Source organism: Hyperolius riggenbachi, chromosome 3 (assembly GCF_040937935.1).
Source record: "Hyperolius riggenbachi isolate aHypRig1 chromosome 3, aHypRig1.pri, whole genome shotgun sequence".
Taxonomy (NCBI): domain Eukaryota; kingdom Metazoa; phylum Chordata; class Amphibia; order Anura; family Hyperoliidae; genus Hyperolius; species Hyperolius riggenbachi.
This window is the reverse complement of record NC_090648.1, coordinates 249190584-249218436: the sequence shown is the minus strand read 5'-3', so window position 1 is coordinate 249218436 and position 27853 is coordinate 249190584. Positions and strand designations below refer to the sequence as shown.

Below are 27853 nucleotides of genomic sequence, written 5' to 3'. Positions count from 1 at the left end.
ATCAGGGCTGGGGTCTGAGGGCATTCTGAGGGTGTGGGCGGGTGATTGAGTGCCCTAGGGGCAGATAGGGGTCTAATCTGATAGGTAGCAGTGACAGGGGGTGATTGATGGGTAATTAGTGGGTGTTTAGGGTAGAGAATAGATGGAAACACTGCGCTTGGGTGGTGATCTGATGTCGGATCTGCGGGCGATCTATTGGTGTGGGTGGGTGATCAGTTTGCCCGCAAGGGGCAGGTTAGGGGCTGATTGATGGGTGGCAGTGACAGCGGGTGATTGATGGGTGGCAGTGACAGGGGGTGATTGATGGGTGGCAGTGACAGGGGGTGATTGATGGGTGATTGATAGGTGATTGACAGGTAATCAGTGGGTTATTACAGGGGAGAACAGATGTAAATATTGCACTGGCGAATTGATAAGGGGGGGTCTGAGGGCAATCTGAGCGTGTAGGCGGTCGATTGGGTGCCCGCAAGGGGCAGATTAGGGTCTGATCTGATAGGTAACAGTGACAGGTGGTGATAGGGAGTGATTGATGGGTGATTGATGGGTAATTAGTGGGTGTTTAGAGGAGAGAATAGATGGAAACACTGCGCTTGGGTGGTGATCTGATGTCGGATCTGCGGGCGATCTATTGGTGTGGGTGGGTGATCAGATTGCCCGCAAGGGGCAGGTTAGGGGCTGATTGTTGGGTGGCAGTGACAGGGGGTGATTGATGGGTGATAGGTGATTGGCAGGTGATTGACAGGTGATCAGTGGGTTATTACAGGGAAGGACAGATGTAATTAATGCACTGGCGAATTGATAAGGGGGGGGGGGGTCTGAGGGCAATCTGAGCGTGTGGGCGGGTGATTGGGTGCCCGCAAGGGGCAGATTAGGGTCTGATCTGATAGGTAACAGTGACAGGTGGTGATAGGGGGTGATTGATGGGTAATTAGTGGGTGTTTAGAGAAGATAACAGATGTAAACGATACATTTGGGAGGTAATCTGACGGCGGGTTTGCGGGCGATCTAATGGTGTGGGTGGGTGATCAGATTGCCCGCAAGGGGCAGGTTAGGGGCTGATTGATGGGTGGCAGTGACAGGGGGTGATTGATGGGTGATAGGTGATTGGCAGGTGATTGACAGGTGATCAGTGGGTTATTACAGGGAAGAACAGATGTAATTAATGCACTGGTGAATTGATAAGGGGGGGTCAGAGGGCAATCTGAGCGTGTGGGCGGGTGATTGGGTGCCCGCAAGGGGCAGATTAGGGTCTGATCTGATAGGTAACAGTGACAGGTGGTGATAGGGGGTGATTGATGGGTAATTAGTGGGTGTTTAGAGAAGATAACAGATGTAAACGATACATTTGGGAGGTAATCTGACGGCGGGTTTGCGGGCGATCTAATGGTGTGGGTGGGTGATCAGATTGCCCGCAAGGGGCAGGTTAGGGGCTGATTGATGGGTGGCAGTGACAGGGGGTGATTGATGGGTGATAGGTGATTGGCAGGTGATTGACAGGTGATCAGTGGGTTATTACAGGGAAGAACAGATGTAATTAATGCACTGGTGAATTGATAAGGGGGGGTCAGAGGGCAATCTGAGCGTGTGGGCGGGTGATTGGGTGCCCGCAAGGGGCAGATTAGGGTCTGATCTGATAGGTAAAAGTGACAAGTGGTGATAGGGGGTGATTGATGGGTGATTGATGGGTAATTAGTGGGTGTTTAGAGGAGAGAATAGATGTAAACAATGGATTTGGGAGGTGATCTGATGTCGGATCTGTGGGCGATCTATTGGTGTGGGGGGGTGATCAGATTGCCCGCAAGGGGCAGGTTAGGGGCTGATTGATGGGTGGCAGTGACAGGGGGTGATTGATGGGTGATAGGTGATTGGCAGGTGATTGACAGGTGATCAGTGGGTTATTACAGGGAAGAACAGATGTAATTAATGCACTGGTGAATTGATAAGGGGGGGTCAGAGGGCAATCTGAGCGTGTGGGCGGGTGATTGGGTGCCCGCAAGGGGCAGATTAGGGTCTGATCTGATAGGTAAAAGTGACAAGTGGTGATAGGGGGTGATTGATGGGTGATTGATGGGTAATTAGTGGGTGTTTAGAGGAGAGAATAGATGTAAACAATGGATTTGGGAGGTGATCTGATGTCGGATCTGTGGGCGATCTATTGGTGTGGGGGGGTGATCAGATTGCCCGCAAGGGGCAGGTTAGGGGCTGATTGATGGGTGGCAGTGACAGGGGGTGATTGACGGGTGATTGATGGGTGATTGACGGGTGATTGACGGGTGATTGACAGGTGATTGACAGGTGATCAGGGGGATAGATGCATACAGTAAACAGGGGGGGGTGGTCTGGGGGGGGGGTCTGGGGAGAATCTGAGGGGTGGGGGGTGATCAGGAGGGGGCAGGGAGCAGGGGGGGGGGATAAAAAAAAAATAGCGTTGACAGATAGTGACAGGGAGTGATTGATGGGTGATTAGGGGGGTGATTGGGTGCAAACAGGGGTCTGGGGGGTGGGCAGGGGGGGGGTCTGATGGGTGCTGTGGGCGATCTGGGGCGGGGGGGGGAGAAAATCAGTGTGCTTGGTGCAGACTAGGGTGGCTGCAGCCTGCCCTGGTGGTCCCTCGGACACTGGGACCACCAGGGCAGGAGGCAGCCTGTATAATACACTTTGTAAACATTACAAAGTGTATTATACACTTTGTATGCGGCAATCGCGGGGTTAACATCCCGCCGGCGCTTCCGTATAGCCGGCGGGATGTTGCGGCGAGCGAGCGGTGACAGGCGCCGGCGGAGGATCGCGTCACGGATGACGCGATCGCTCCGCCCATGCCCTTAAATGGACCGCCGCCTCTGTGGGTGAGGCCGTCCTGCAGGGCTCCACTTCCCCGCCGCCCCTGTGTAGTGGGCGGTCGGGAAGTGGTTAAATCGAAGAGCCTCAGTGGTAAAGTTGTCACATATAGCATAAGGGAGTATAGGACTTAGGTGTTGCATAAGATATGGATATCTACAGTATAATTCAATCCATGGTAGTTCTGCAGAGTTAGTCTTGTGCAGAGTCTTATTAAGTAGTAGAACAGCAGCAGAACCATTAGGTGGAAGTATAGGGCAGGATAAATCTAGTTGGCAGGAATCAAAAAGGACCAAAGGCACAAAAGAGTCTGTAATTTTGGGCCACACATTATGTTGTTGCCATGGAAATAAACCAGGGGTACCATCTCTCCAATTTTTCGCACAAATTTGGATTGGCAAGTCCTCTCCTAAATCAAATGGTTTATCCTGTTTGGAAAGGTAAAGTGTCCCATATTCTTTATCACACCATGACATGAAATAGTCCTCTTTATTCCATGATGTCCGAGTTCTGTCTATAGCTGTACGTTTCAAGTTCTCAAGTATTTGCAACACACTTGGTAAAATGCTGATTTTATTTTCACTGGAAGCAGGAAAAAGTGCCTCTGTGTTGAATCGCAGCGTCATTTTTTGTACTATCTCCTCCGGAGTTGAGTGCAGAGGTTTAGCTACTCTGTCATAAATCACAGCAGGACTTTTCACAAAAGCTATATTTCTTGTAGAGCGCAGTTTCCTGTGTAAGATCCCTTGTGATTTTGGATCATCAGCTGTACTTGTTTTGTATTCTCCATGTATTGGCGAGAAGACATGTATTCCAAAAATTATAATCAGTCCAAACCATAGCCACAGCCAGTATATTAGTAGCTTCAAAAAGTACTTGTCAAGAGGGTTGGTTAACCAGAGAACTCTTCGTAAGAATGATTTCTTACCAGTATTATGCATGTTAGTCTCTGGCAGCTCAATAGTACATGTACGTAAAGAGGCTGAAGCAAAAATCTCTGAATTATCACCTGGAAAGTCCTTGTTCAGTTGGGTAGAAGTGTTCACATCTGTAGTAAAGATAACATCCAGGAGTTTGCTATGAGGCAAATGGCTTGACATGTTGAAAAAATACAGTTCTTCTTTTTCCAGAAGTCTGTCACAATAACAGCCTTGTTTTCAATGTGCTCAATCACAGAAAAAGGTCCGTTCCAGGCTGGCTCAAGTGCTGTCTTGTGTAAATTTTTTACAAGTACAGATGATCCGACTGGAGGTAAAAGGTCACTTTTAGCAAGACCTAAAGTAAAAGAGAGGTGGTTATGTACATCCTGATGGCTGAGATATTGCTCTAAAAAAAGACTATCAAAACTAGAAGTATCTTTTGTACTAGTTAGTCTAGTGTTAATGTATTGTATTGCTCTTGGCAGAAGGCTTAACCAATCAGAATTCTCTTCTAATTTCATTTTTTGTAAAGTCTTCTTGAGTTCAGCATTGAATCTTTCAATCATACCATTAGTTTCTGGTGCATTGGGAACAGAATGTTCAAGAGTAAATCCTAGTTTAGAGGATAAATCACGTAACATTTTGTTAGAGAATGCTGGACCATTATCAGTTACAAGTTTCTTAAAGGGTACTATGGACCATAGCTGTGAAAGTAATTCACTTGTCTTTTCTCCTGTTAATCTCTTTTGTGGAAATGCAAAAAGATATCTACTTTTAGAGTCCACAACTGTAAGAACATAGGAAAAGCCTCTAATAGGTTCTAAGGGCCCTATATGATCAGCATACAGTAGAGACAAATTATTTTTTCCAATTTCAAGTCTGCCGACATAACCTTTCTTCTTGTATTGGGTTGTGACTTTTTGGCATGTTAAACATGATCGGACAGTTCTATTAACATCTTGTTTTATTCCGGGCCACCAGTAAGACAACAACATTTTGTTCATTGTTTGTACATTCAGATGTGGAGTATTAGAGGTATGGCATTTCAGCAGTATCTCATCTCTGTGGTCCGGTGGTGGACATGTCTTAATGCCTTCATCTGTACCCACTAGGAGATTTAGTGTATCTTTATCTTTAACATAATCAAAGTCTCTAGGGTAGCCTTTAACATGTTCACCTTTAATTACTTTTTCAAAATCTTGCATGGATGATCGTAGTGTCATTCTTCTAGTAATGCTTTGTACACCTTCATCAATCAAAGTATTTCCCTGTGAATGTATGCCCTCTGTACTGTGTCCTTTCACGTGCAGGAATGTCATGTTGTCTGTCATATGAGTGAATATCTTCCTCCAGATATCAATGTTCTTCACTTTAACACCTTTGCATGTTAGGAAATTATTATTCAGCCATGTGTCTTTATTATGTATACTTTCTATCACATAGTATGAGTCTGAGCATATTAGAATCTTCCCTTTGGTATGTGTGGCATCCATCACTGCCATTTCCATCGCTTTAAGCTCAGCATTTTGTGCAGTATTGTCACCCAAGGATTTTATTTCTCTGCTGTCCTCAACAAATTGTCCATGTAAAAATCTTCCCTTTATAAATCCTCCTGCTGCTTTATAAGCTGACTGTGTCCCTAAAGCGTGTCTTGCAGAACCATCTGTATAATAAATAACATCAAAACTGTCCACATTCACCTCCTCTGTGACACATAATGGTAGCTCAGAATAGTCTTCATGCGTAGAGTATACAAAATGTAATTTTTCATTATTCAGAGAATTCGCCCATTGCACCCATCTCACATGTAGAGCTTTAGCGCCACCTACTGATGCTTTAGTTGCTGCTTGTAATTCTGGAATTGATGAAAAAATAAAAATGTCTTTTCCTCCAGCTATATCTGTATATTTAGCCAGTGCATATTGTATGCATGCTAGTACTTGTTCTGTTCTTGCAAATTTCTTCTCAGCAGGCGTCATTTCTTTAGAAAACCATAAGATTGGTTGGGTCTCATGTCTGTTAGTTATTTTTCCCATGAAGAAATTATTATTTGTCATTATGTGTATTTCTATATCAGTATCATCTTTCCTTGATGCTAAAGCTTCTGGGCTTGTCAATGTTCGTTTCAACTCTGCTAATTTTCTATTGTGATCCTCTGTCCACTTCTCTTTTGTATATCCGCCTTTCAAAAGTTCATAAAAAGGTTGGATAAGGGAAGCAAAAACAGGTGTAGTTCTTCTAACAAAATTACATAATCCCAGCAGTGATTGCAGCTCTCTTTCAGTTTCAGGTTTAGCAATGTCCACAAGTTTCTGCTGAAAGTTTTTAGTCAATGTTTTCCCTTCTGAGGAGATTTCAAATCCTAAAAATTCCACACTGCAGTACCCAATCCTGCTTTTGGTAGGGTTAATAACATATCCATTGATAGCCAAAGTTTTGCAAATCAAAGTCACATTATTCAACAGTTCAAGTGTAGTATCAGCAGTCGAGTATATGTCGTCCATGTAGACTACTGTATCTTTAATCCCAGCCAGGAGTTCAGTTAATCTGCCCGCAAAGAGCGCTGGTGAGTTCTTCTGGCCTTGGGGTAAACGATTATAGACATATGATGATCCTCCAAAAGAAAATGCAGTATATTCACGGTAGTCTCTATGTAAGGGAATACACCAGAAGCCATTTGCTAAATCTAGGACTGCTTTATATTTTTTCCTAGGCAGAGTATCAATTGTAGCTGTTGCATGCAGGTTCTGTGTACTAATTCCATATGTACAGCGGTTCAAATGTCTGTAATCAATGACTAATCTCAGTTTTCCATTCTGCTTCAATATTGGCGTTAAAGGACTATTATAGGAACTTGGTCTTTTTTCAAGTATACCTTGTAGTACCTGTAGCTCAATATTTTGTTTAACAGCTGCATAAAGTCCCTTTTTAATTGGATATTGTTTTTGGGGTATCGGTTCTGTTTTGATGTGTTGTGGAACCTCTTCACATGTCAAGTCAAATCCACTGTGTTCAGCATATAACTGTAATGCATCATGCCTATCCAAGTTATCCAGTAAGACTGTAATGTCCCGACTGTGATTCTTCATCATGTCTTCAGAAAAATTAGATAGGAACAAGTCTCTAGAATTTTGAAATGTAGGTAAAAGACAAGCATCTTCAGGTTTCAGGATAAGATCATATTCTTCTTCAGATTCATCTTTTTCAAGTAACAAAACAGTGATTGTCCTTGCTAGTTTTATGCCTTTAAAAAGACAACTTTACTTACGGTAACGTCTTTTCCGGTAGTCAGGAGGACAGCACCCCTGGATGAGACTTGTCTCCCTCCCCACCGTGGACAGGAACTGCAAAAGAACAAATTTGCATAAGCAACAGGCAGCCTGCTATATAAGCCACTTACTTTGCTGCTATACCTCAGTTAATATAAAAGATAATACGGACACTAAAATGCTTATACAAACCTCTGATGCTCCACCCAAAAAGGGCGGGTTGTAGGGGTGCTGTCCTCCTGACTACCGGAAAAGACGTTACCGTAAGTAAAGTTGTCTTTCCCGGATCGTCACTCGGACAGCACCCCTGGATGAGACGATATACTAGAGATCAGGTTTAGGGCGGGACCACTGCTTGCAGAACCTTCCTTCCAAAGGATAAATCTGTGCTTGCAGATACATTGAGTCGATAATGTTTTACAAAGGTGTTATGACTCGACCATGTTGCAGCTCTGCATATCTGCTCAATGGAGGCCCCTGCCCTCTCTGCCCATGAAGTAGAAATGCCTCTCGTAGAATGAGCTCTGACCGAGGATGTTAATGTCTTCCCCTGCACCTGGTATGCTGCTACAATTGCCTGTTTGATCCAGCGCGCTAAGGTTGTCTTGGAAGCTCTATTTCCTTTTGTCTTCCCAGCAAATAGGACAAACATTGCGTCTGACTTTCTCCAAGAATTAGACCTTTCCAAATACTGTAATAGACTCCTTCTTACATCCAGTAGATGTAGTCTCTTCTCTTTATCATTTGTTGGATTTTCACAAAATGATGGGATATATATTTCTTGGTTCCTGTGGAAAGAAGAAACAACTTTCGGTAGAAATGCTGCGTCCGGACGTAATGTTACTCTATCCTCTGAAATAACACAGTACGGCTCTTTTATGGATAGCGCTTGTAGCTCTCCTATCCTTCTTGCTGTAGTAATAGCTATAAGAAATATGGTCTTTAATGTCAGGAATTTGTCCGATACCTGAGATAAAGGTTCAAATGGAGATTCACATAATCCCTGTAAAACCACATTAAGATCCCAAGCAGGTATTCTTGATCTTACAGATGGCTTTAGTCTCTTTAACGCCTGAAAAAAACGGATAATATAGTCTTCCTGTGCTAATTTCCTTTCCAGAAACACACTTAATGCTGAAACCTGAACCTTCAGAGTACTAATACTGAGGCCCTTCTTATAGCCACACTGTAAGAATTCTAAAACTGATCTAAGTGATCTATTGTTGAAAGATCTGTTAGTGCACCAGTCATTAAAGACTCTCCATGCCTTCTGGTAAATTACTCTAGTTACCTTCTTTCTACTATTGAGCAATGTCTCTGTAAGACCATCTGAGAACCCCTTGGATTTCAGTATTACCCACTCAGGTTCCAGGCTGATAGGTGAAGTAGACTCGGATCTGGATGCAACACTGGGCCCTGCGATAACAAGTCCTGCATCAGCGGTAGGACTATTGGTTCTGATATCGCTAGAGATTGAAGTAATGTGAACCAAGGACGTTTGGGCCACAATGGGGCAATCAATATGACCCTTGCTTTGTCCTGAATGATCTTCTTCAGTACTCTTGAAAGTAATGGAATTGGCGGAAAGGCATACATCATCATGTTGCCCCAACTTATCGAGAACGCATCCACTGCCCAAGGAGAATCCTCCTGATACAGGGCACAAAATCTTTGACATTTTGAGTTCTTTTTCCTGGCGAATAGATCCAGTTCTGGACATCCCCATTGAGAACTTATCATCTGAAAAGCCCTTGGGTTGAGTGACCATTCGTTCTGGTCTAACCTCTCCCTGCTTAGATAATCCGCCACCTGGTTTGATGTCCCCTTTAGATGATGTGCCTGTAACGATCTGACATTGTTCTCTGACCAAAACATAATTTTTGATGTTTGCTTCCATAACATCTGACTCTTCGTGCCTCCCTGTCTGTTTAAAAAGGCTACTACCGCTCTGTTGTCGGATTTTATCATCACATGCGTTCCTTTGATCTGATCCCTGAAGTGTAACAGTGCCCTCCATACTGCTTCTAGCTCTCTGCTGTTCGATGACCTTGAGCTCATCTGTACAGACCATTGTCCCTGAGCCGGAAGAGCATCCAAATGTGCTCCCCAACCCGATAAACTGGCATCTGTTGTGATTATGCTTTGATCTGGGTACTTCCATAAACGGCCTGTCGAAAGATGAACTTGATGCTGCCACCAAAGCAGGGATACTTTTATGTTGTGAGGGATAGGGATCCTCTTGTCCAATACCGTAAGGCTCCTGTTCCATGATCTGAGTATCCATAACTGCAGAACCCTTGCGTGGAATTGTCCCCACTGTACTGCGGGAAATGAGGCTGTTAGAAGCCCGAGTATTGCCATTGCTCTTCTCAGTGATATTGTCTTTGCATTCTGAAAGGAAAAAATAGCGTTTAGAATTGCAGTAATTTTTCTATCAGGCATGAAGATCTTCTCTTTCCTAGTATCAATGTTAAAACCTAGAAATTCTATGACCTGGGATGGAACTAAGGAAGACTTCTCCCAATTAATGAGCCAACCCAACTGCTGAAGATAATCTAACGTAGATTCTGTCTGCAATCTTACCCCTTCTGCTGAAGGTCCCCAAATCAGAAAATCATCTAAATATCCGAGGATATTGACTCCCTTTAATCTAAGGTCAGCTAGAACTTCAGACATGACCTTGGTAAACAGCCAAGGGGCAGATGAGAGTCCAAAAGGAAGAGCAATAAACTGAAAATGTCTTACCTCTTCCTCCATGTGGACTGCAAATCTTAGATACTGTTGAGATGACGGATGGATGGGTAGGTGAAGGTATGCATCCTTGAGATCTAGGGAGGCAAGAAAATCGTTTTTCTGCAAGAGATGAATCACAGATTTTATATTGTCCATCCTGAACTTTCTGTATTTTACATTTAGATTTAAGCTCTTCAGGTTCAGAATGAACCGGTAAGATCCCTGCGGCTTTTTCACCAGAAACACTGTAGAATAGAAGCCTTTTTCTCTCTGACAACTTGGGACATATCTTATTACCCCCTTGTCTAGTAGGGATAGGACCTCGTTCTGTAATGCCTGACACCTTGTTTGGTCTTGTGGTTGGGGAGTAATGCAAAACCTCAGAGGAGGATGCTGATTGAATTCGATCCGGTATCCCTCTGATACAATCTTTAGCAGCCACTGACTTGTAAACCGAGGCTGCCATTCCTCTAAAAAATTTGCAACCCTCCCCCCCACTGGAATTCTGGCGTCATTGCTTATCCTGCCTTTTGGCCGGATTAAAGTTGGGTTTTGATTTCTGTGGTCTGTATGGAGCCCAACGCTTACCCTTGGAGGACTTGGAGTCCTGCTCTGACCTGTTAGGGGGACGAAATGGCCGCTTATACTGGAATGGTCTTTTCTTCTCTGGAAAATTTTTCTTTCTATCTGAAGTTCTATCTAGTGTATCATCCAATTTGGATCCAAACAGAAGCCCACCTTCACATGGTATTCCGCACAATTTAGATTTTGAGGCATTATCACCACTCCAAGTTTTAACCCATATGCCTCTTCTAGCTGAGTTAACCAAGGCAGTTGTTCTAGCCGTAAGCTTAACAGTGTCATCCGATGCATCCACCATATAATTGGAGGCATTTAAAACCTTAGGAAAGTCATTAAGAATTTCGTCTCGAGGAACCCCAGAAGCAATTTTATCTTGCATTTCTATTAGCCATGATCTTAATGATCTGCTCACTGCAGTGGATGCTACTGCGGGTTTAAAAGTCAAGGAAGAGGATTCCCATGCTCTACGCAGAAGGTTGTCCATCTTTTTGTCAATTGTGTCTTTCAGACTACCAAAGTCTTCAAATAATAAATCCGTTTTCTTTGACACCCTTGAAAAAGATGGGTCCAACCTAGGCGGAGGGCCCCAAAATCCCTGGTCCTCCGGAGAGAAAGGATAACGATTGGATAAGGATCTAGGCCAAAAGGCTCGCTTCTCAGGGTTATCCCATTCCTTCTTAATCATACCCTTTAGGGTGGAATGAACTGGGATAAACTGAGGCTGGGGATCCGCCAAAGTTTTGTACATCTCATCCAAAGGTGTCAAAGACTTTTTCTCTGTCTTGATACCCATTGTATCATACATAGCCCCCAATAAATCTTTCATTAAATCAGTTGAGAAAGCAAATTTTGATTTGTCAACATTAGAGACCTCCTCTTCCATATCTGATGGCTGATCTAACTCAGAAATCTCTCCCTCAGATAATTCAGAACCTTCTATTTCACTCTCTCTTCTACGCTTAGATCCGGAGGGACCCGGCTGGGGCAAATTCAGAACAGGGGATGCCGGAACAACAACTGTAGGCACTGAATCCATATTTCCACTAGTTCCTGGAACATCAGAAGGAACTATAGACTGTGAAGCAATGGCAAAGTCTTTAATCTCTTTAATTGCTGAAGACATCTCAGATCCCATCCAGCCCATTAAATCTTTAAATATGACAGGTGATTCATCCTTCACAACCTTCTCTGTACAATTCTGACATAACTTCTTAGAGGATGATGAAGAAAAACGATTGTTACAAATTGCACACTTCTTCTCAGACCTGCTTGACCCATGCTGACCGGATTGAGCAGCAGATTTGTCAGTTTTATCACTTTTATCAGATTTGTCCGACTTGTCATGTTTTTTAGGCTACAAAAAAACACAAACAAGGAACAAATATTACTAGAGGTTCCCTAGTAAATAATAATAACAAGCAGGAGTATTTCAGATACCACATCTACTTGCCAGAGAGGGGTCTTGTCCAGACTTAGCAGACTGCAAAGGAGCTGAACCTGAAGCGTCCTCCATGACTTCCAGTAACATCTGAGTCATGGACTCACCTCCAAATAAATACCTCTAACAGACCCAGCTGATAACACTTAATGCCGCCCCTGCCGCATAAATTATGCAAATCAGCTCACATACCTTAAATAATCAGCCTAGGCTGATTCCCTCTCACCGCCGCGGCCCTGCCGCCTGATTGGCCCGGCGCGCTCTGCAGACCTCAGATCACGCGGGACGCCAGCGCGTGACTACTTCCGGGTAAAGCGGAAGTGACCTCTTCATGCGCGCGCCTGCGTGCATAACACCGCTGCCTTCCTTGGAGAAGCCTCCCATTCGCTGCAGGACTCCCCACTGATCACTGCTCAGCTCTAATGGGAGTCCTGCTACACGCTGCCCCTGCCGACTGACATGGATGGCACCCTGGAGACCTCTCCCTCCGTTCCGTCCGGGACAGGAAACTATACTGAGGTATAGCAGCAAAGTAAGTGGCTTATATAGCAGGCTGCCTGTTGCTTATGCAAATTTGTTCTTTTGCAGTTCCTGTCCACGGTGGGGAGGGAGACAAGTCTCATCCAGGGGTGCTGTCCGAGTGACGATCCGGGAAAATAGAGTTATTTTACCTTGCTTGTGCTTTTCATTAGTACCATGCATCGTAGTTAGCCAAACAAAGGTACCATCCGGTATCCATGATGAAAAGTGTCGTGTAAGTATAGTAACTTCAGTCCCTGTGTCAATAAGTGCTTTTTTCCACTCAAGCCCAGGTGCTGTCTGGAACTCCAGGTGGTGCTTTTTGTCCATTCTTGATGTGGGAAGGAGCAGTTGTAGTGTTCTCCTGAATTCTTTTATTAGACTTCTTGTCTTCAGGAGCTTGTGGCTTTTTATTCTTTATATTTTCTGTATTTCGCTGCTGTTGGGGTCGCTCTCCTGAGAATTGAGGCTTGCTGTGTCCTGGATTGTTCCTTTGCCAGTGGTCAGACGGTTGGTGGGCATCAAACCTTTCAGTCTGGTACCTTCTCGGTTGTCTGTTCCAGTTGCTTTGGAAATCATTAGGACTTCCTCGCCGATCATCACGCCATCTATTATTGAAGAAGGGATGAGCCTGACGAGGTGGATTTCTTCTCTGTTGCAGTTGATGTGATTGTGGTGGTTTCTGAGTTGTGAGTCTGGAGTTTTCCTTTATCTGTTTGTTCTTGTCCGGTTTAGGTTCTGGCACCAGCGGCATGCGGAATGATCTCCAGACGTTAGTTATTGCCAACTTCACATCCTCTGTAGTAAATCCATAGCCCAATCTCATAGTGAGAGCTCCTTTCACCCCACTGTCCTCAATTATTGAACATAAAAAGTCCAGAAATTGTGATGGTGTTGCAGTATTAGCCACAATGATATCCACAGCTGATAAGATTCCTGATGTCTTTAGTACTTCTTTAGCTTTAGTAGATAAGTCAACAACTCCACTTTGTCCGCTTGCCCGTTCTTGAATTGCAGCCGATACTCCAGCCCAACTTGAAAAAGTCTCATTGGGACCCAAAAGTCCTGGTGGTAACAACATTTGTGTGAGCATTGTAAAGTCAACAATATTCAAGTCTCTTGAAATTAAATCAAGCTGTCCTGAGTGCAAAGCTATTTTTTGTCCCAGTTCCTTTGGAGTTTTATTATGCAGTGGCCCCATCATTTTAAGACATACATCCAGTCTCGTTTTCAAATCACTCATTGCACCTCCTGTGTTCCATGAGCTTTGTACAGACTGTTGTGGGGTCAAGGCTGGCATAGATGGTGTCAATCTGCGTCTTAAGAGTGGTTGATTGACTGGCCGCAAAGGCGTAGGTAAAACATCAGCAGGTCTGTGTGTAAAGGCTTGCGTAGCAGGAGGTACATGTAGAAGTGGGGTTGAAGGATTAATCCTCATATTTGCAGTTAGCTTATTTTCCAGCAATCCACGAATAAAAGTATATACTGTTTGCATGGTAGAATGCTCAATTTCATCATATATAGGTATATGGACATGTTGTAACAATGAGATGTCTATATCTGAATATTTCTTTTTCAGAAGTACAGGTCCCATTAAAGCAGTGGCTGGCAGCAAGTCTGATATACTGCTTTCAAATATATCCTTAAGAACTTCTGCATCCACTTCACAAATGAAATCTATCCTGTTATGCTTTGGCAATGCAAGAAAAACTAAGATTTCTTCCTCAGAGTATTTTATGCGGAGTGGTATATATATTATTTCATTATTCACAGTTGTTTGTAAAAACCCTTGTAATCCAACAAGATCTTCAATTTGGTCTAGTTCAGTATAGTGTGATCTAAGTTCCTCGTATAATCTTTGCAGCCCTCCTGTTTTTAGTGTAGGTGCTGTTTTTGGCATAGTTGCTACTAGTGCTGTAAGATCTATACTATCCTCAGATGCAGTAGCCATGATTCTTTTTTATAGTTTGTGCACAAAAAACTGTATTTTTCTCTATTAATACAGAAAGAAGTTTTTTTATTGTACTCTAGTATTTCAGGGGATATAAATCACGTGGGCGCCAAAATTGCCAGCTCCTATATAAAATAGGTAACCAACTATGGAGAATACTAACTCAGTGAAGCGTTAGTTCTCCTCAGATCGGTCAGATGGGTTCTTAACCAGTCATACCAACAATATATATTTTTAGTATCACATATATCCCCAATGAAATAATGAGTCTCAGACCAAGATCACTTTTTGTCTTAAAATAAATGTATTCTTGTAATAATAAACATAGAATATACAAAGATCACATAGAACAGGGTTATTATAAAAAAGGCAATAGTAAAAATATCTAGCAACATTTCTCAGCCATCAGGAGTACATAAATTAAAAGGATACGTACCACCTCTCCTTAAAGCATATCTCAGCAAATGTCTTATCTGAACAGAGCCTTGACCTATATTTATAGGGGACATCGTACCTAAACCAAGTTTCACTCACGTGAGTTCCACAGTCGTCACAAGAGACAGACATGTGAGGGGGAGTTGGCCTTGGATGGGGCCAACTTGAAATTTACGACTCCAGGGTTTATGCACAGTTGAATGGGTCACTTAAAGTTCATTCTTAGTAGGTGAGAGTTGAATTCACAGAGTTCACCTAGAGTTTGAGCTTACTGGGTGAAGGTTCACCAACAGTTTAGCTTACTAGGTGAGAGGGTATCTATAGTTCATAAGCAGTTCATACGGTTACTATAATTCACAGCACACCAGATATAATAGGATTATTAAACACACACTGCACATGATATAATAATGCAAACAGTTACATTAGTCATATACCATAAGATATGCATGTTTCTCTAATTATAGTGCTTACACTATTTCAGTTTACCTAATGACAACCTGATAATAAAGATTAAATATTTTTGACAGTGATTTATGAGGGATTGCAGAGGGACCTTAGTGGGGTTTGGGATAGCAACAGAGGCTGGGCTGTATAGGCAGATCCAGCCTCTGTATGCAGATAACATTGTTTAAACACACCTCGGGTTCTCTTTAAAGAGACACTGAGGCGAAAAAAACATTATGATATTATGATTTGTTTGTGTAGTACAGCTAAGAAATAAAACATTAAGATCAGATACATCAGTCTAATTGCTTCCAGTACAGGAAGAGTTAAACTCCAGTTATCTCTATGCAAAAAAGCAATTAAGCTCTGCGATTTTCAAAGTCGTGGAGAGGGCTGTTATCTGACTTATTATCTCAAGTGTTATTGAACTATTTACTTTTTCTCTGCCAGAGGAGAGGTCATTAGTTCACAGACTGATCTGAAAGAATTTTTAATTGCTGAGTGTTGTGTAATCTGCACATATTATAGAATGATGCAATGTTAGAAAAAACACTATATACCTGAAATAAAAATATGAGGATATTTTCTTTGCTGCTAATCTTCTAGTAATTATTCATAGTACACAACCAATTCATTATATCATATATATTTTTTCGCTTCAGTGTCTCTTTAAACAAATTTAGTGAAGTCGGACGGCTCTGTATTGATCTGGGTCAATGTTTCAACATACTATAACTAGTGGATCAGCATGACATCTAGTGACACTCAGAAATTCAGACCCTTGGGGTACTTTCACACTGCATCCATTGCGGTGTGGTGCAACACGTAATATAATTACATTGTAATGATACCCACATCAGCAACATGTTGTGCATTTACAGGATGATATGTGCATTTATAGTTGCAGTGAATCATACACTTCTATGTACATCACACTAGTATTGCACAATTTGACATTTCAACACAGCTGCATTGTGGTCTTGTTTTTCAGGACGCACAATGCAACATTCATAGTATGAAAGTAGCCTTAATGCCAACAAAGGGATTACCTCCTTCACAACACCGGTGTGCTTTGATTTGGCTTTTAAAATCTTCTGGAACTCTTCAGACTGTAGGTAAGCAAGCTGTTCCTTGTGCTTCTTCATAGCTGGTTCAACTTCATCAGGCTCTGTTCAAAACAGAATGAGTAATACATAATGAAGGTTCATAAGTAAAAATGTCCACTGAACACCCAGGTAAGCCTCAACAAAAGCAGGAATGAAAAGGAGAGGTAGACGGCAGTGCTATTAGGGGTTAGAAGAGAAGGTGCATTATTAGGTGGTAACTCTAGTGTGGGATTCAAGGAATGAAGGATAAAAAAATAAATAAATCAAAAAAAAAAAAAAAAAAAAAAAACACACACTTTTCTGCCCTAAGTAGCAGGGAGTGCAGTGATTTGCCCCAATGACGGAGCCATGGTCCCACCCTCGAGGCCATCGGCTCCAGTAAGAAGAGGGAGCGGTGGACAGCGCAACCTGCCTGATTCATAGGTACTTTCTCAAGCTGTGCTAGCCGTGAAGATACCTTACTTCCTGGTAACCTGCGGCAAATCAGCAGCGTGCAGCATATGTTTATGTACAGTATGTAGAAGGGGAAGAGGAAACCGCACACTGGAGGGAACAGGCGGGTGAAAAACAGCACAACGGAGAAAACGGGGGGGATGGTAAGGGGGGGGGGCGGGGCTGGAGGACAGGGTGACAGCGGACACACGAGGATGGGGCACCAGAGGACATGGACACAAGAGGTACAAGGAAAGCACAAGGCCAGAGCCGGATTAAGGCCAAATGGGGCCCTAAGCAAAGTAGCAGACTTGGGGCCCTCTCCCTCGACCCCTCCTGATATCTATCTATCTATCTATCATATACACACACCAAAGTCTAAAATGCCAAAATGTGCAAATGCTACTATAGTATAGAAGTAGCCGACGCTGGCACAGGTCAGAACATTAAATAACTAAGATATAGGTTGCTCTAGCTAGCTGCAGTGCATGCTAGGGTGTCTGACTCGAAGTCTGTCAGCTGGAAAGTCTCAGCATGGTGTGAATGGTGTGTACTCACTGAGGGGACAGGACACATTCCCCCACAGCGTGACCAGAACAGGCTTCTTTCTGCAGCTAGGAAGATAGCAGGGCAGTTCAGGAAGAGAGAGAGGGCCAGTGAGAATGAGGTCAGCAGCCAGCGTCAGCCAGCCACAGTGAGCAGCACGCTGATGCGACCCACTGATTCTCTGCGAGTTGGAGAGCGTCTCCTCACCATGGCAACAGAAGCAGCTCAGCTAGTTTTTGGAAACTGAACCGATAACAGAGCAGCAGTAGACAAAGAAAACCTACAAGAAGGATCGCATGCTGATGGGGCCCTTAGACCCTGAACGAGGCCCTAATCAGGTGCTTGATGTGCCTGTCTGATAATCCAGCCGACAAGGGGGACAATAATTGGGGGGGGAGGGCGTTTGGGGTCCATAAGACACCCCTGGACGCACCAGGTTTAGCATAATAAATAGCAAGAAAAACTATGTGAACCCTTTGGAATTATATGGAAATCTGCACAGATTGGTCATAAAATGTGATCTAATCTTCACAGTCACAGCAATAGACAATCACAGCCTGCTTAAGCTAATACCACACAAATAATTAGAGGTTTCCATGTTTTTATTAGACACACCATGTAAACATTCACAGTGCAGGTGGAAAATGTAAACCCCTAGACTAATGACATCTCCAAGAGCTAATTGGAGTGAGGTGTCAGCCAGATGGAGTCCAACCAATGAGCAGGCTTGCTCTCATGAGTAATCACGAGTGATTACCCGTGATTCAAATTAGGATTAATTGGTGCAGGTGTGCAGCAGGGATAGAAGGGGTTATTTACCCATAATTCCGCCATCCGCTGCAAGCCGAACACCGGCGTACTTCCTGCTTCAAGACGGAAGGAGGAAGTGCGTCAGTGTGAGGCTTGCAATGCGACCAATAGGACGCGTGCAAGCTGTTTGGAACGCAGGGCGGACGGCAGAATTATGGGTAAATAACCCCTTGTATCCCTGCCGCACACATGCGCCAATTAAGCGTCATTTGAATCACAGCAAGACTGTCAATGAGATGAGATTGGAGTTGTTGGTTACAGCTGCTCTGCCCTACAAAAAAAAACAAACAAAAAAAAACCAAGTTTTGGGTTTGCTTTTCCCAAGAAGCATTGTCTGATGTGAATGGTGCCTCGCACAAAAGAGCTCTCAGAAGACCTACAATTAAGAACTGTGGACTTGCATAAAGCTGGAAGAGATTATAAAAGTATCTCCAAAAGCCTTGCAGTTCATCAGTCCACGGTAAGACAAAATGGTTTATAAATGGAGATAGTCTCCCTAGGAGTGGCCGTCCTCTAAAGATGACTGCAAGAGCACAGTGCACAATGCTCAGTGAGGTGAAGAAGAGTCCTAGCACGTCAGCTAAAGACTTACAAAAGACTCTGGCATATGCTAACATCCATATTAGTGAATCTAAGATATGTAAAAAAAAAAACTAAACAAGAACGGAGTTCATGGGACGATACCACAGAGGAAGCCACTGCTGTCCAAAAAAATAAATAAATAAAAATTGCTGCAATTTTGCAAAAGAGCACCTTGATGTTCTCCAGCAGTACTGGCAAAATATTCTGTGGACAGATGAAGCCAAAGTTGAGTTGTATGGAAGAAACACACAACACTATGTGTGGAGAAAAAAAAAGGCACAGCACACCAACATCAAAACCTCATTCAAACTGTGAGGTATGGCGGTTGGGGCATCAGGGCTGCTTTGCTCCATCAGTGCCTGGACGGATTGCCATCATCGAAAGAAAAATGAATTCCAAATTTTATCAAGACATTTTGCAGGAGCGGAATATAACCCTGCATTTCAACTTTGCTCTAAAATTTTATTTACAGCATATTATATGCAAAAAGCATTTTTTTTTACTAGACCAGCATTGGAAGGGTTAAACACAGACGTTTCAAGTTCCGTGGAGAGATATGCAGAAGTTCAGATTGTTACATTCTATGTATCTATTGATAAACAGTTACACACTCTTTGGCAGTCCTCCAAGCTCCTTCTCAGTCAGAGAGATGAGTCATTCAACACTTAGATACATTTCTGTAAACAAAATGTATCTCTTTTCAGCTTCGGATGCGTCTGCAGAAATCTAAGGGCTGGTTCAGACATACGCTTGCGGAGCGTTTACCGCAAGCGTTCGGACCGTCGCGGTAAACGCTCCCATTCAAGTGAATGGGAGCGTTTACACCAAGCTTTTGCGCGCTTTTACCCGAACGCGGCGTTCGGGTCCCGATTTTCGCGAGCGTTCGGGCTGCCCCTGGAAGCAACATGTAGCTTCCAGGGAGCGGCCAACCGCGACGGCTAATGTTCCCCTACGGGAAAAAAAAAACGCAACCGCATCACGACGCGACCGAAGGCTACTGAAAGCCTGACCGCGCAGCCGTCGCAACGCCCCCAGACGCGACGCTACGCAGACGTCCGTCTGAACCAGCCCTAAAGGAACTTTAAAGCCCTGTGTAACCCTTCCAATGCTGGTCTAGTAAAAAAAAAATGCTGGTTGCATATAATATACTGTAAATAATGTTTTAGAGCAAAGTTGAAATGCAGGGTTATATTCCGCTTTAAGGCTATCTGTCCACCAGCTGAAGCTCAGCATAAAATGGGTGTTGGAACAGGAAAACAACTCAAAGCATATTAGTAAATCACAAACAGAATGGCTTAAACATTTAAGGGAGGCGCTAATTGACATTTTACACCTAGTTTTGATGTGGCTGCCACATACCGCTTGTACTGGTTGCTCTTGCCGATCATGTCGCTATCTCCCCGCTGCAGCTCACTCGCTCTGCTGTCTCTATAAACAGCAGAGCCCTGTGAGCAGGTCAGGAGCAGATTTCATTGGCTCCTGACCCTGTCTATCAATGTAAGCAACTCCCATTGTCTTACATTGATGGGCACTGTCAGGAGCCAATGAAAGCGGCTCCTGACCGGCTCATAGGAATCTGCTGTCATAGGAGGTGGCAGAATGGGTGGCCTGTAGTTCCCGGAATGTGGCGGTTGCAGCAGGTATGTGCGGCAAATTGTCGGTATTCTGCAGTTTCTTGTACCAGTGGTCTCTGATCCTTAAAGCGAACCAGAGACGAAGCACCCTCATGTATTTTACCATATATATCAGTGGGAACATTAGAGAAAACACCTACCTTGCTGTTTCATACTTCACTATTCAGCTTGCTTCTTATTAGCCCTGATAAAATCCCCCACCGAGCATTCAGTCTGGCTTTGCTCAGGAATTATAGCAGAGTCTGTCTTCTAAGACAGAGCTGTCCAACTGGCGCCCCGCGGGCCGCTTCTGGCCCGCCAGGGCTTCTGCTGCGGCCCCCCTGCTTTGGTAGTTAGTTCCCGGGTCCCCAGAGCTGAGGGGATTTTCTTTTTTTCCCAATCTTTTCCCCCATACCTTGGCTGCTGTAATTTGAATTTACAGCCCCCCTCCCCTTCGCTCCCCCTCCCCGTGCTGCCACCGCCGCCTCACCTCAGAATAGATTGGCGGCGGGCAGGAGATAGGAACCAACCACACCGGCGCATGGCAGCCGCACTGGGGACTTTAAATGCTGGACGTGACAGATGTCACTTCCTGCATTTAAATTCACTGCACGGCTGCCGTGCGCTGGTCTGGCTGGTTGCCATCTCTTGTCAGCTGATCTGAGGTGAGGCGGCGGCAGCAGACGGGGGGAACGAAGGGAGGGGAGCGGAGGGGGGCTGTAACGATTCCATTGTAGCAGCCGATCTGAGGTGAGGCGGCGGCAGCTCGGGCGAACGAGGGGAGCAGAGGGGGGCTGTAAATATATAGCAGCCGATCTGAGGTGAGGCGGCGGAAGCAGCACGGGGGAACAAGGGGAGGGGAGCGGAGGGGGGGGGGGGCTGTAAATATATAGCAGCCGATCTGACGGCATTTTGTATCCTCAGTGCATTTTGGGGGCAAATCTGCAGCCAATCCTCAGTGCATTTTGGGGGCAAATCTGCAGCCAATCCTCAGTGCATTTTGGGGGCAAATCTGCAGCCAATCCTCAGTGCATTTTGGGGGCAAATCTGCAGCCAATCCTCAGTGCATTTTGGGGGCAAATCTGCAGCCAATCCTCAGTGCATTTTGGGGGCAAATCTGCAGCCAATCCTCAGTGCATTTTGGGGGCAAATCTGCAGCCAATCCTCAGTGCATTTTTGGGGGCAAATCTGCAGCCAATCCTCAGTGCATTTTTGGGGGCAAATCTGCAGCCAATCCTCAGTGCATTTTGGGGGCAAATATGCAGCCAATCCTCAGTGCATTTTGTGGGCAAATCTGCAGCCAATCCTCAGTGCATTTTGGGGGCAAATCTGCAGCCAATCCTCAGTGTATTTTGGGGGCAAATCTGCAGCCAATCCTCAGTGTATTTTGGGGGCAAATCTGCAGCCAATCCTCAGTGCATTTTGGGGGCAAATCTGCAGCCAATCCTCAGTGCATTTTGGGGGCAAATCTGCAGCCAATCCTCAGTGCATTTTGGGGGCAAATCTGCAGCCAATCCTCAGTGCATTTTTGGGGGCAAATCTGCAGCCAATCCTCAGTGCATTTTTGGGGGCAAATCTGCAGCCAATCCTCAGTGCATTTTGGGGGCAAATCTGCAGCCAATCCTCAGTGCATTTTGGGGGCAAATCTGCAGCCAATCCTCAGTGCATTTTGGGGGCAAATCTGCAGCCAATCCTCAGTGTATTTTGGGGGCAAATCTGCAGCCAATCCTCAGTGTATTTTGGGGGCAAATCTGCAGCCAATCCTCAGTGTATTTTGGGGGCAAATCTGCAGCCAATCCTCAGTGCATTTTGTGGGCAAATCTGCAGCCAACCCTCAGTGCATTTTGTGGGCAAATCTGCAGCCAATTCACAGTGTGTTTTGTGGGCAAATCTGCAGCCAATCTGATTGCATTTTGTGGAGAAATCTGCTCCCAATCTGATTAAATTTTGTGGGGAAACTGCTGCTAGTTCCCCCCCCCCCCCCCCGTGCGAGGGGGAGGGGGGGGTCTGCCGGCCCTCCACCATGTGGGCTGGAAAAAAACCGGCCCTCCATGCCCACGAAGTTGGACAGCACTGTTCTAAGATGTCTTTTCAAGCCTAAGTCTGCCCCCTTGTGGCTCTGCTCATGAATCTTTATAGCTGAGTCATTGCAATGCCAGACTGAATGCTCAGTCTGGGATTCTTATCAGGGCTGATTAGAGGCAAGCGGAACAGTTAAAAATGAAAGAGCAGGGTAGGTGTTTTCTCTAATGTTCCCACTGATATATATGGTAAAATACATGAGGGTGCTTCGTCTCTGGTTCACTTTAAGGAGGCAGAGACCGCTGACGCTTAAGTGGTTAAACAGAAGAAAATACGCCTTCTGGAGTGGCCTGGTCAAAGTCCTGACCTCAAGCCAATTGAGATGCAGTGGCATGACCTCAAGAAAGCAATTTACCAGACTTCCCAAGAATATTGCTGAACTGAAACAATTCTGTAAAGAGGGATGGTCAACAATTACTCATGACAGTGCACGTTTGATCTGCGACTATAGGAAACGTTTGGTTGAAGTTACTGCAGCCAAAGGAGGTTCAATAAGTTATTCAATACAATGGCTCACATACTTTTTCCCCTGCACTGTGAATGTTTACATTGTGTGTTCAATAAAAACATGGAAACATTGAATTATTTGTGTGGTATTAGTTTAAGCAGACTGATTGTGATCTATTCATCTTAGTCACAACAATAGACAATTTATCCCCTGCCTAGGGTTCGAACCTGCTGTTACTGATTTCTCCTACATGTGATAGCTCAATGAAAACGTCAAACTAAATTTGCAGGCAAACTAATTGACCATCTCTAAACAATATGGATTAGGACAGTTTTTCTAGCAGATTAATGCCTTCTTTAAAGCAGAATATAGTGAGTTACCTTCAGGTGATGCCGCATCCATCTCTGTTCTTTTGATGACTAGATCCAAGTCCACTGAATCAGCCCGCTTTCTCTTAATGCTATTTGGATCCTGCTTTGAAAGTAACTGTCCTTTTGCTTGTAGTTTGCGAATAGCAGCAAGCTATGAAATCAATCATAAAAAGCAGCTCAGGCTTGTTGCTTCACTTGAAAACAACTGCTAAAACATATGTACAGTTGACAGTAGTAGCCCTGTGCTATCTGGTTTCCAATGTTCACAAGAAATGGTACATGCCCAACATAATAAAGTTCTTGCATCAGTTCTGGTCCAACAAAGTTACAGTAGACACTTAGCTACCTGCAGCTGCCTGCTGGTTTATTGCATCCTCTGCATAGCTCCTGATGCACGTCAGGTGGCACATCAGGAGCTATACGAGAATGCAGCAGGAAGTGAGGAGGACCAGCGTCCGAAACTTTTGTAATTGGTTTCTACTGTGTGCTGCTCTGCATATTCAGAGAGGCATGGCCCCATGTCTTCCCTGCTTAACAGCCAGTTAGCTGAAACTACTGGTTATACATATACTGAAGACGTGTACAAATTTATTGGTAAGTGCATGCTTTCATTGCAACAACATACCTTCTTGGCCTCAGCAGAAGCACTTTGTTTACAGTGAGATGGAGGAGACACATCAAAGAAGAGGACATCCTCTCCTTCTGTGAAGCCACGGGCTAACCTGGGAGCGGACATCTTCTGGGCCATAGGGAATTCGGCAGCTTGCTTCGGAGACTGAAATGTGGTCAGCCCAGTACTAGGAGCGGCACTGGATTGTTCTGCATTATTTGTCTGAAGAAACCTAACAACAAATTTAAAATGATCCCCTTGTTTACAGAAAACTTCCATTCCACGACCATGTATGATATTTGTTCACTAGCTGTGAGTCAGGTGCTAGGCACTCTAAAACTGCTTCCAGCTTATTAAGCATGTGAGCATTTCTAAGCATTCATTCTCATAACTAAAATACAGGAAAGTAGAATCCAAGTCAAACATTCCAGTTAAGTAAGTAGCAAAGCCACATTTTGATAAAATAATTTTAGATTATACCACCACATGCCCCAAATACACTTCCATTCCTCTGGAAAATACAGTACAAGAACTGCAAACAGCAATGATTTTAGAAGAGTCACCTTTTCTGTATCTCCTCTGACTTTTTCTTTCTTGCAGCCAACATCTGCTGTTTCTGCTGTTTCAAAAGCTCGGAAGCAGATATGGACTGAATTGACGGGCCTGGATTAGCAGAGGCTAAAACAAATACAAAAATGACATTAACAACAAAACTTCTTGGTGCAAAATGAAAGCACGCCTTTTGCCTCCCTGCAAGGTGAAGTAAATGTGACAATGCAGAAGAGCTGCCTACCTGGCGATTTCATTCCAGACAAATGTTTCTTCAGATTCAGTGCTCCTGGGGTTGGTACAGTCAGCAGCTCCTTGAACTCATCTGAGCACTGCACAGAGTTCTTCCTTGCAGCAGCTGCAAGACAAAGGCATTTGGTTGCACTTATCTCAAACTTGCAAACCATTATAATGTACAAAGTGCAACAATATGAAATAAGTCAATTACCTATTTTCTGTCTTGCTTCCAGTGCTATGGCATCTGCACCTCTAACCACCATATTGGACAGAGTTGTCTGAACAGTTTTCTTGGGTGCTGAAGTTGCTGCACTGTTAAAAGCAGAAGTTACAGTTAGATATTTTACAGATTTCTCAAATTGTAAGTAATATTCATGTGTCCATTCTATTGGACATGATCAGTCGATGAGGCCTCATAGTTATAGTTATTTGGGTTGGGGAAAAAAATTCATAAAGTTCAACCAGAACTTGCCTTGCCCCCTAATTCACCATGTCACAGTTGACAGCTGTGCATCATTTTGCACCAAAATTTCCAAATAAAGGGTCTTCAATAGTACAAAGATAAAGCTCTATAGTCCAAGCATGAAAAACATTTGTGCTAAGATAAGCAGTTCCACATACTGTACACCCACACACACACACCAAGGACTTTCAGAAGGTATGCTGAGGAAATATGCAGGCTGGCTCTGTGGATGAGTTAGGCGTAAGACACAAGCAACCGGTGGGTAAAGAGATGACTGCCCACTACATGCAAGGAGGAAGGTGGGGGGTCTGGTGGGTGCAGGTAAAGAGATGGCTGGCAACTAATTATGTAGTGTTATGTCTCAGCCTGTAGTTTGGCTCCTAGTATAGGATTGGCAATAGCCACTCCCACTCCACGGTGTGCAGCTGACACTAGAGAGGAAGTGAGAATGTATCCGATGGCATAATATAACACTAGACTATTGCAGCAGTGCAAGCCTCACACTAGTACAGCTTGTCTGTACCAAATCTTGAAGGGACGAGCTAAAGGAAGCCTGGCAAGAGACAGTGTGAACACCAACCTGGGCATGAGAGTTCACAGTGAATGATGCTATGAGTGAAACAAAATACACTACCTGCCACATTTCTGTTGGTCACAGTATTTGCTGGCACCAAGTAAAATCTGTCACAATAACAACCCCTCGGGTTTTACAGTTCAGTTCTACTTTAAGTGTTTGTTGCAAAGATTTAGTGTTGACCCACCCATACCGTATTTCAACAGAGTCCCATAGTGAATAGTAGGTAAATGTATGAGGATGAGTGTACATCTCAGGGCAGATTCAGCCATCAGGGAAAGCTATATCCATTTCCAACACAAAAGTCACCCCTTAGTAGCAGAGTGAACAATTTTGGAGTAATGGTAAACTACGTGGACAGTCAGAATGAAGAAATATATTTCTGTTTATGTTAGCAGGTAAGATTATTGGCAGAAGTTTATCTTTAAATTATTGCATTGCCAAATATTCGTAAATCAAAGATAAACAAGTGCAAAGGCCAATACACAAGTGCAAATTAGGTTGACTGAAATTATAATTTAAGTTAATTTTAGGAGCCTTTTCTAAGTAAGTACAGGTGTCACCCGACGCCCAGCAGATGTTCATTAGGATAAGCACACTGGAAAATAATGCCAGATAGATGCTGTTAAACACCATCACAAGTCCTGGCAGGTCAATCCTACTTGTTCTGCATTCTAATTCCACCACAGTGGAGAGCACTAAAAGTAGACTGCTGAATATGGAGTTTGTATGAGGAAAGGCTGTCCAAAACATTTAATTTAAAGGGACCTGAAGTGAGAAGGATATGGAGGCTGCCATATTTATTTCCTTCTAAACAGTGCAAGCTTCCTTGGCAACCTTGTTAATCTTCTGGCATAAGAAGTGGCTGACTCAAAACCTTGGAACAAGCATATGGCCAATTCAGTAAAACCAGTCAGAGTACCTGATCTGCTGCATGCTTGTTCAGTGTCTATGGCTAAAAGTATTAGAGAGACAGGACAGCCAGGCAACTAGTATTGTTTAAAAGGAAATAAATATGGCAACCTCCATATCCCTCTCACCGTTTAAGATTCACAGCTTCAGACAGCCGTTACTGCAAGCATGTATGGGGATTCAAACAAAGAACTAGTGGACCAGAGAATGTTACACCTAAATACACTAAAATCTTTACTACATTCTTGGAAACTTGTCCCACAAACTACCTCCTCCTGCTTGCCACAGAACAGGTTATTGGCCGATAGGCAATCAGTGTATTTGTACAACAATCATTCCAAAACTATCACTCCAGGTTACTACTTGTCAGTGCAAGGCTTTACTTACAGTGAAGCTGCATACGCCATGGATGACACCCCACCATAGTGAAAGCCATTCTGGCAGAGCCTCTCCTTCAGGCCATTTCCTCCCCTTGCCATTTTCTTAGGAATATGCCCAGAATAGCTGGATTGGAGATCGGCTCGTTTGGCACTCACTTTCTTGTACTGGGCTTGTACATGATACTGGCAAAATTCACAGTCATTCTACATAGAAGGAAAGTGATGCAATAAATATTACATCTAAAAATCACATAGCTACTTAATGAACATTACATTAAAAGCAGCTTGAAACTATACATGTTTAGCCAAGACAATGTTTTAGAGAGTATATTTAGCACCTTTCCTAAAATAGTATTTCTGCTAAATTGGGGTATAATTGTGTGTACACACTTGAAAGATATCAGACCAATTTTACCCCCTTCCATGTAGTATGAGAGCCATACTCTACACACAGTCTATTCTACGGAGCTCAACTCCCCATCAGATAAAAATCTTTGCAAGACGCTGCACACACAGATGCTGTACACATTCAAAAGATCAGTATCTGCAAAAGATCTGTTCCTGCAAAAGATCTATTCCTGCAAAATGCATCCATAGTCTATATCTGCAGATCTCATACACACCTTGTTTAACAGACATTCATCTGCATATCTGACAATCATCTGCAGATCTGAAGATCCATCCTGGTGGATCTGATCTGCAGATCAATGTCTATTAAACAAGGTGTGTATGAGATCTGCAGATATAGACTATGAATGCATTTTTGCAGGAACGGATCTTTTGCAGATATTGATCTTTTGAATGTGTACAGCATCTTTGTGTGCAGCATCTTGCAAAGATTTTTATCTGATGAGTTCAGCTCCATAGAATAGACTGTGTAGAGTATACTCTCATACTACATGAAAGGTGGTAAAATTGGTCTGTTATCTTTCATTAATCTTTCAAGTGTGTACACACCATTAGATTTGTTTAGCATTCAGCCTATTCAGTTAAAACAGAAAAAACA

General features: G+C 43.8%; 1 protein-coding gene across 1 annotated transcript in view; it reads right to left on the bottom strand.

The window, feature by feature from the left end:
* MCM10 (minichromosome maintenance 10 replication initiation factor) overlaps positions 1–27853 on the bottom strand; it is a 57746-nt gene that overhangs the window by 10132 nt on the left and 19761 nt on the right. Inside the window, exons 10-16 of the mRNA XM_068276136.1 lie at positions 26855–27051; positions 24730–24830; positions 24526–24639; positions 24296–24410; positions 23748–23964; positions 23132–23273; positions 16182–16300 (exon numbers count right to left, since the gene is read on the bottom strand). Of these exons, the coding sequence (XP_068132237.1) occupies positions 16182–16300; positions 23132–23273; positions 23748–23964; positions 24296–24410; positions 24526–24639; positions 24730–24830; positions 26855–27051 (1005 nt within the window). The remainder of the gene's footprint in view (positions 1–16181; positions 16301–23131; positions 23274–23747; positions 23965–24295; positions 24411–24525; positions 24640–24729; positions 24831–26854; positions 27052–27853) is intronic.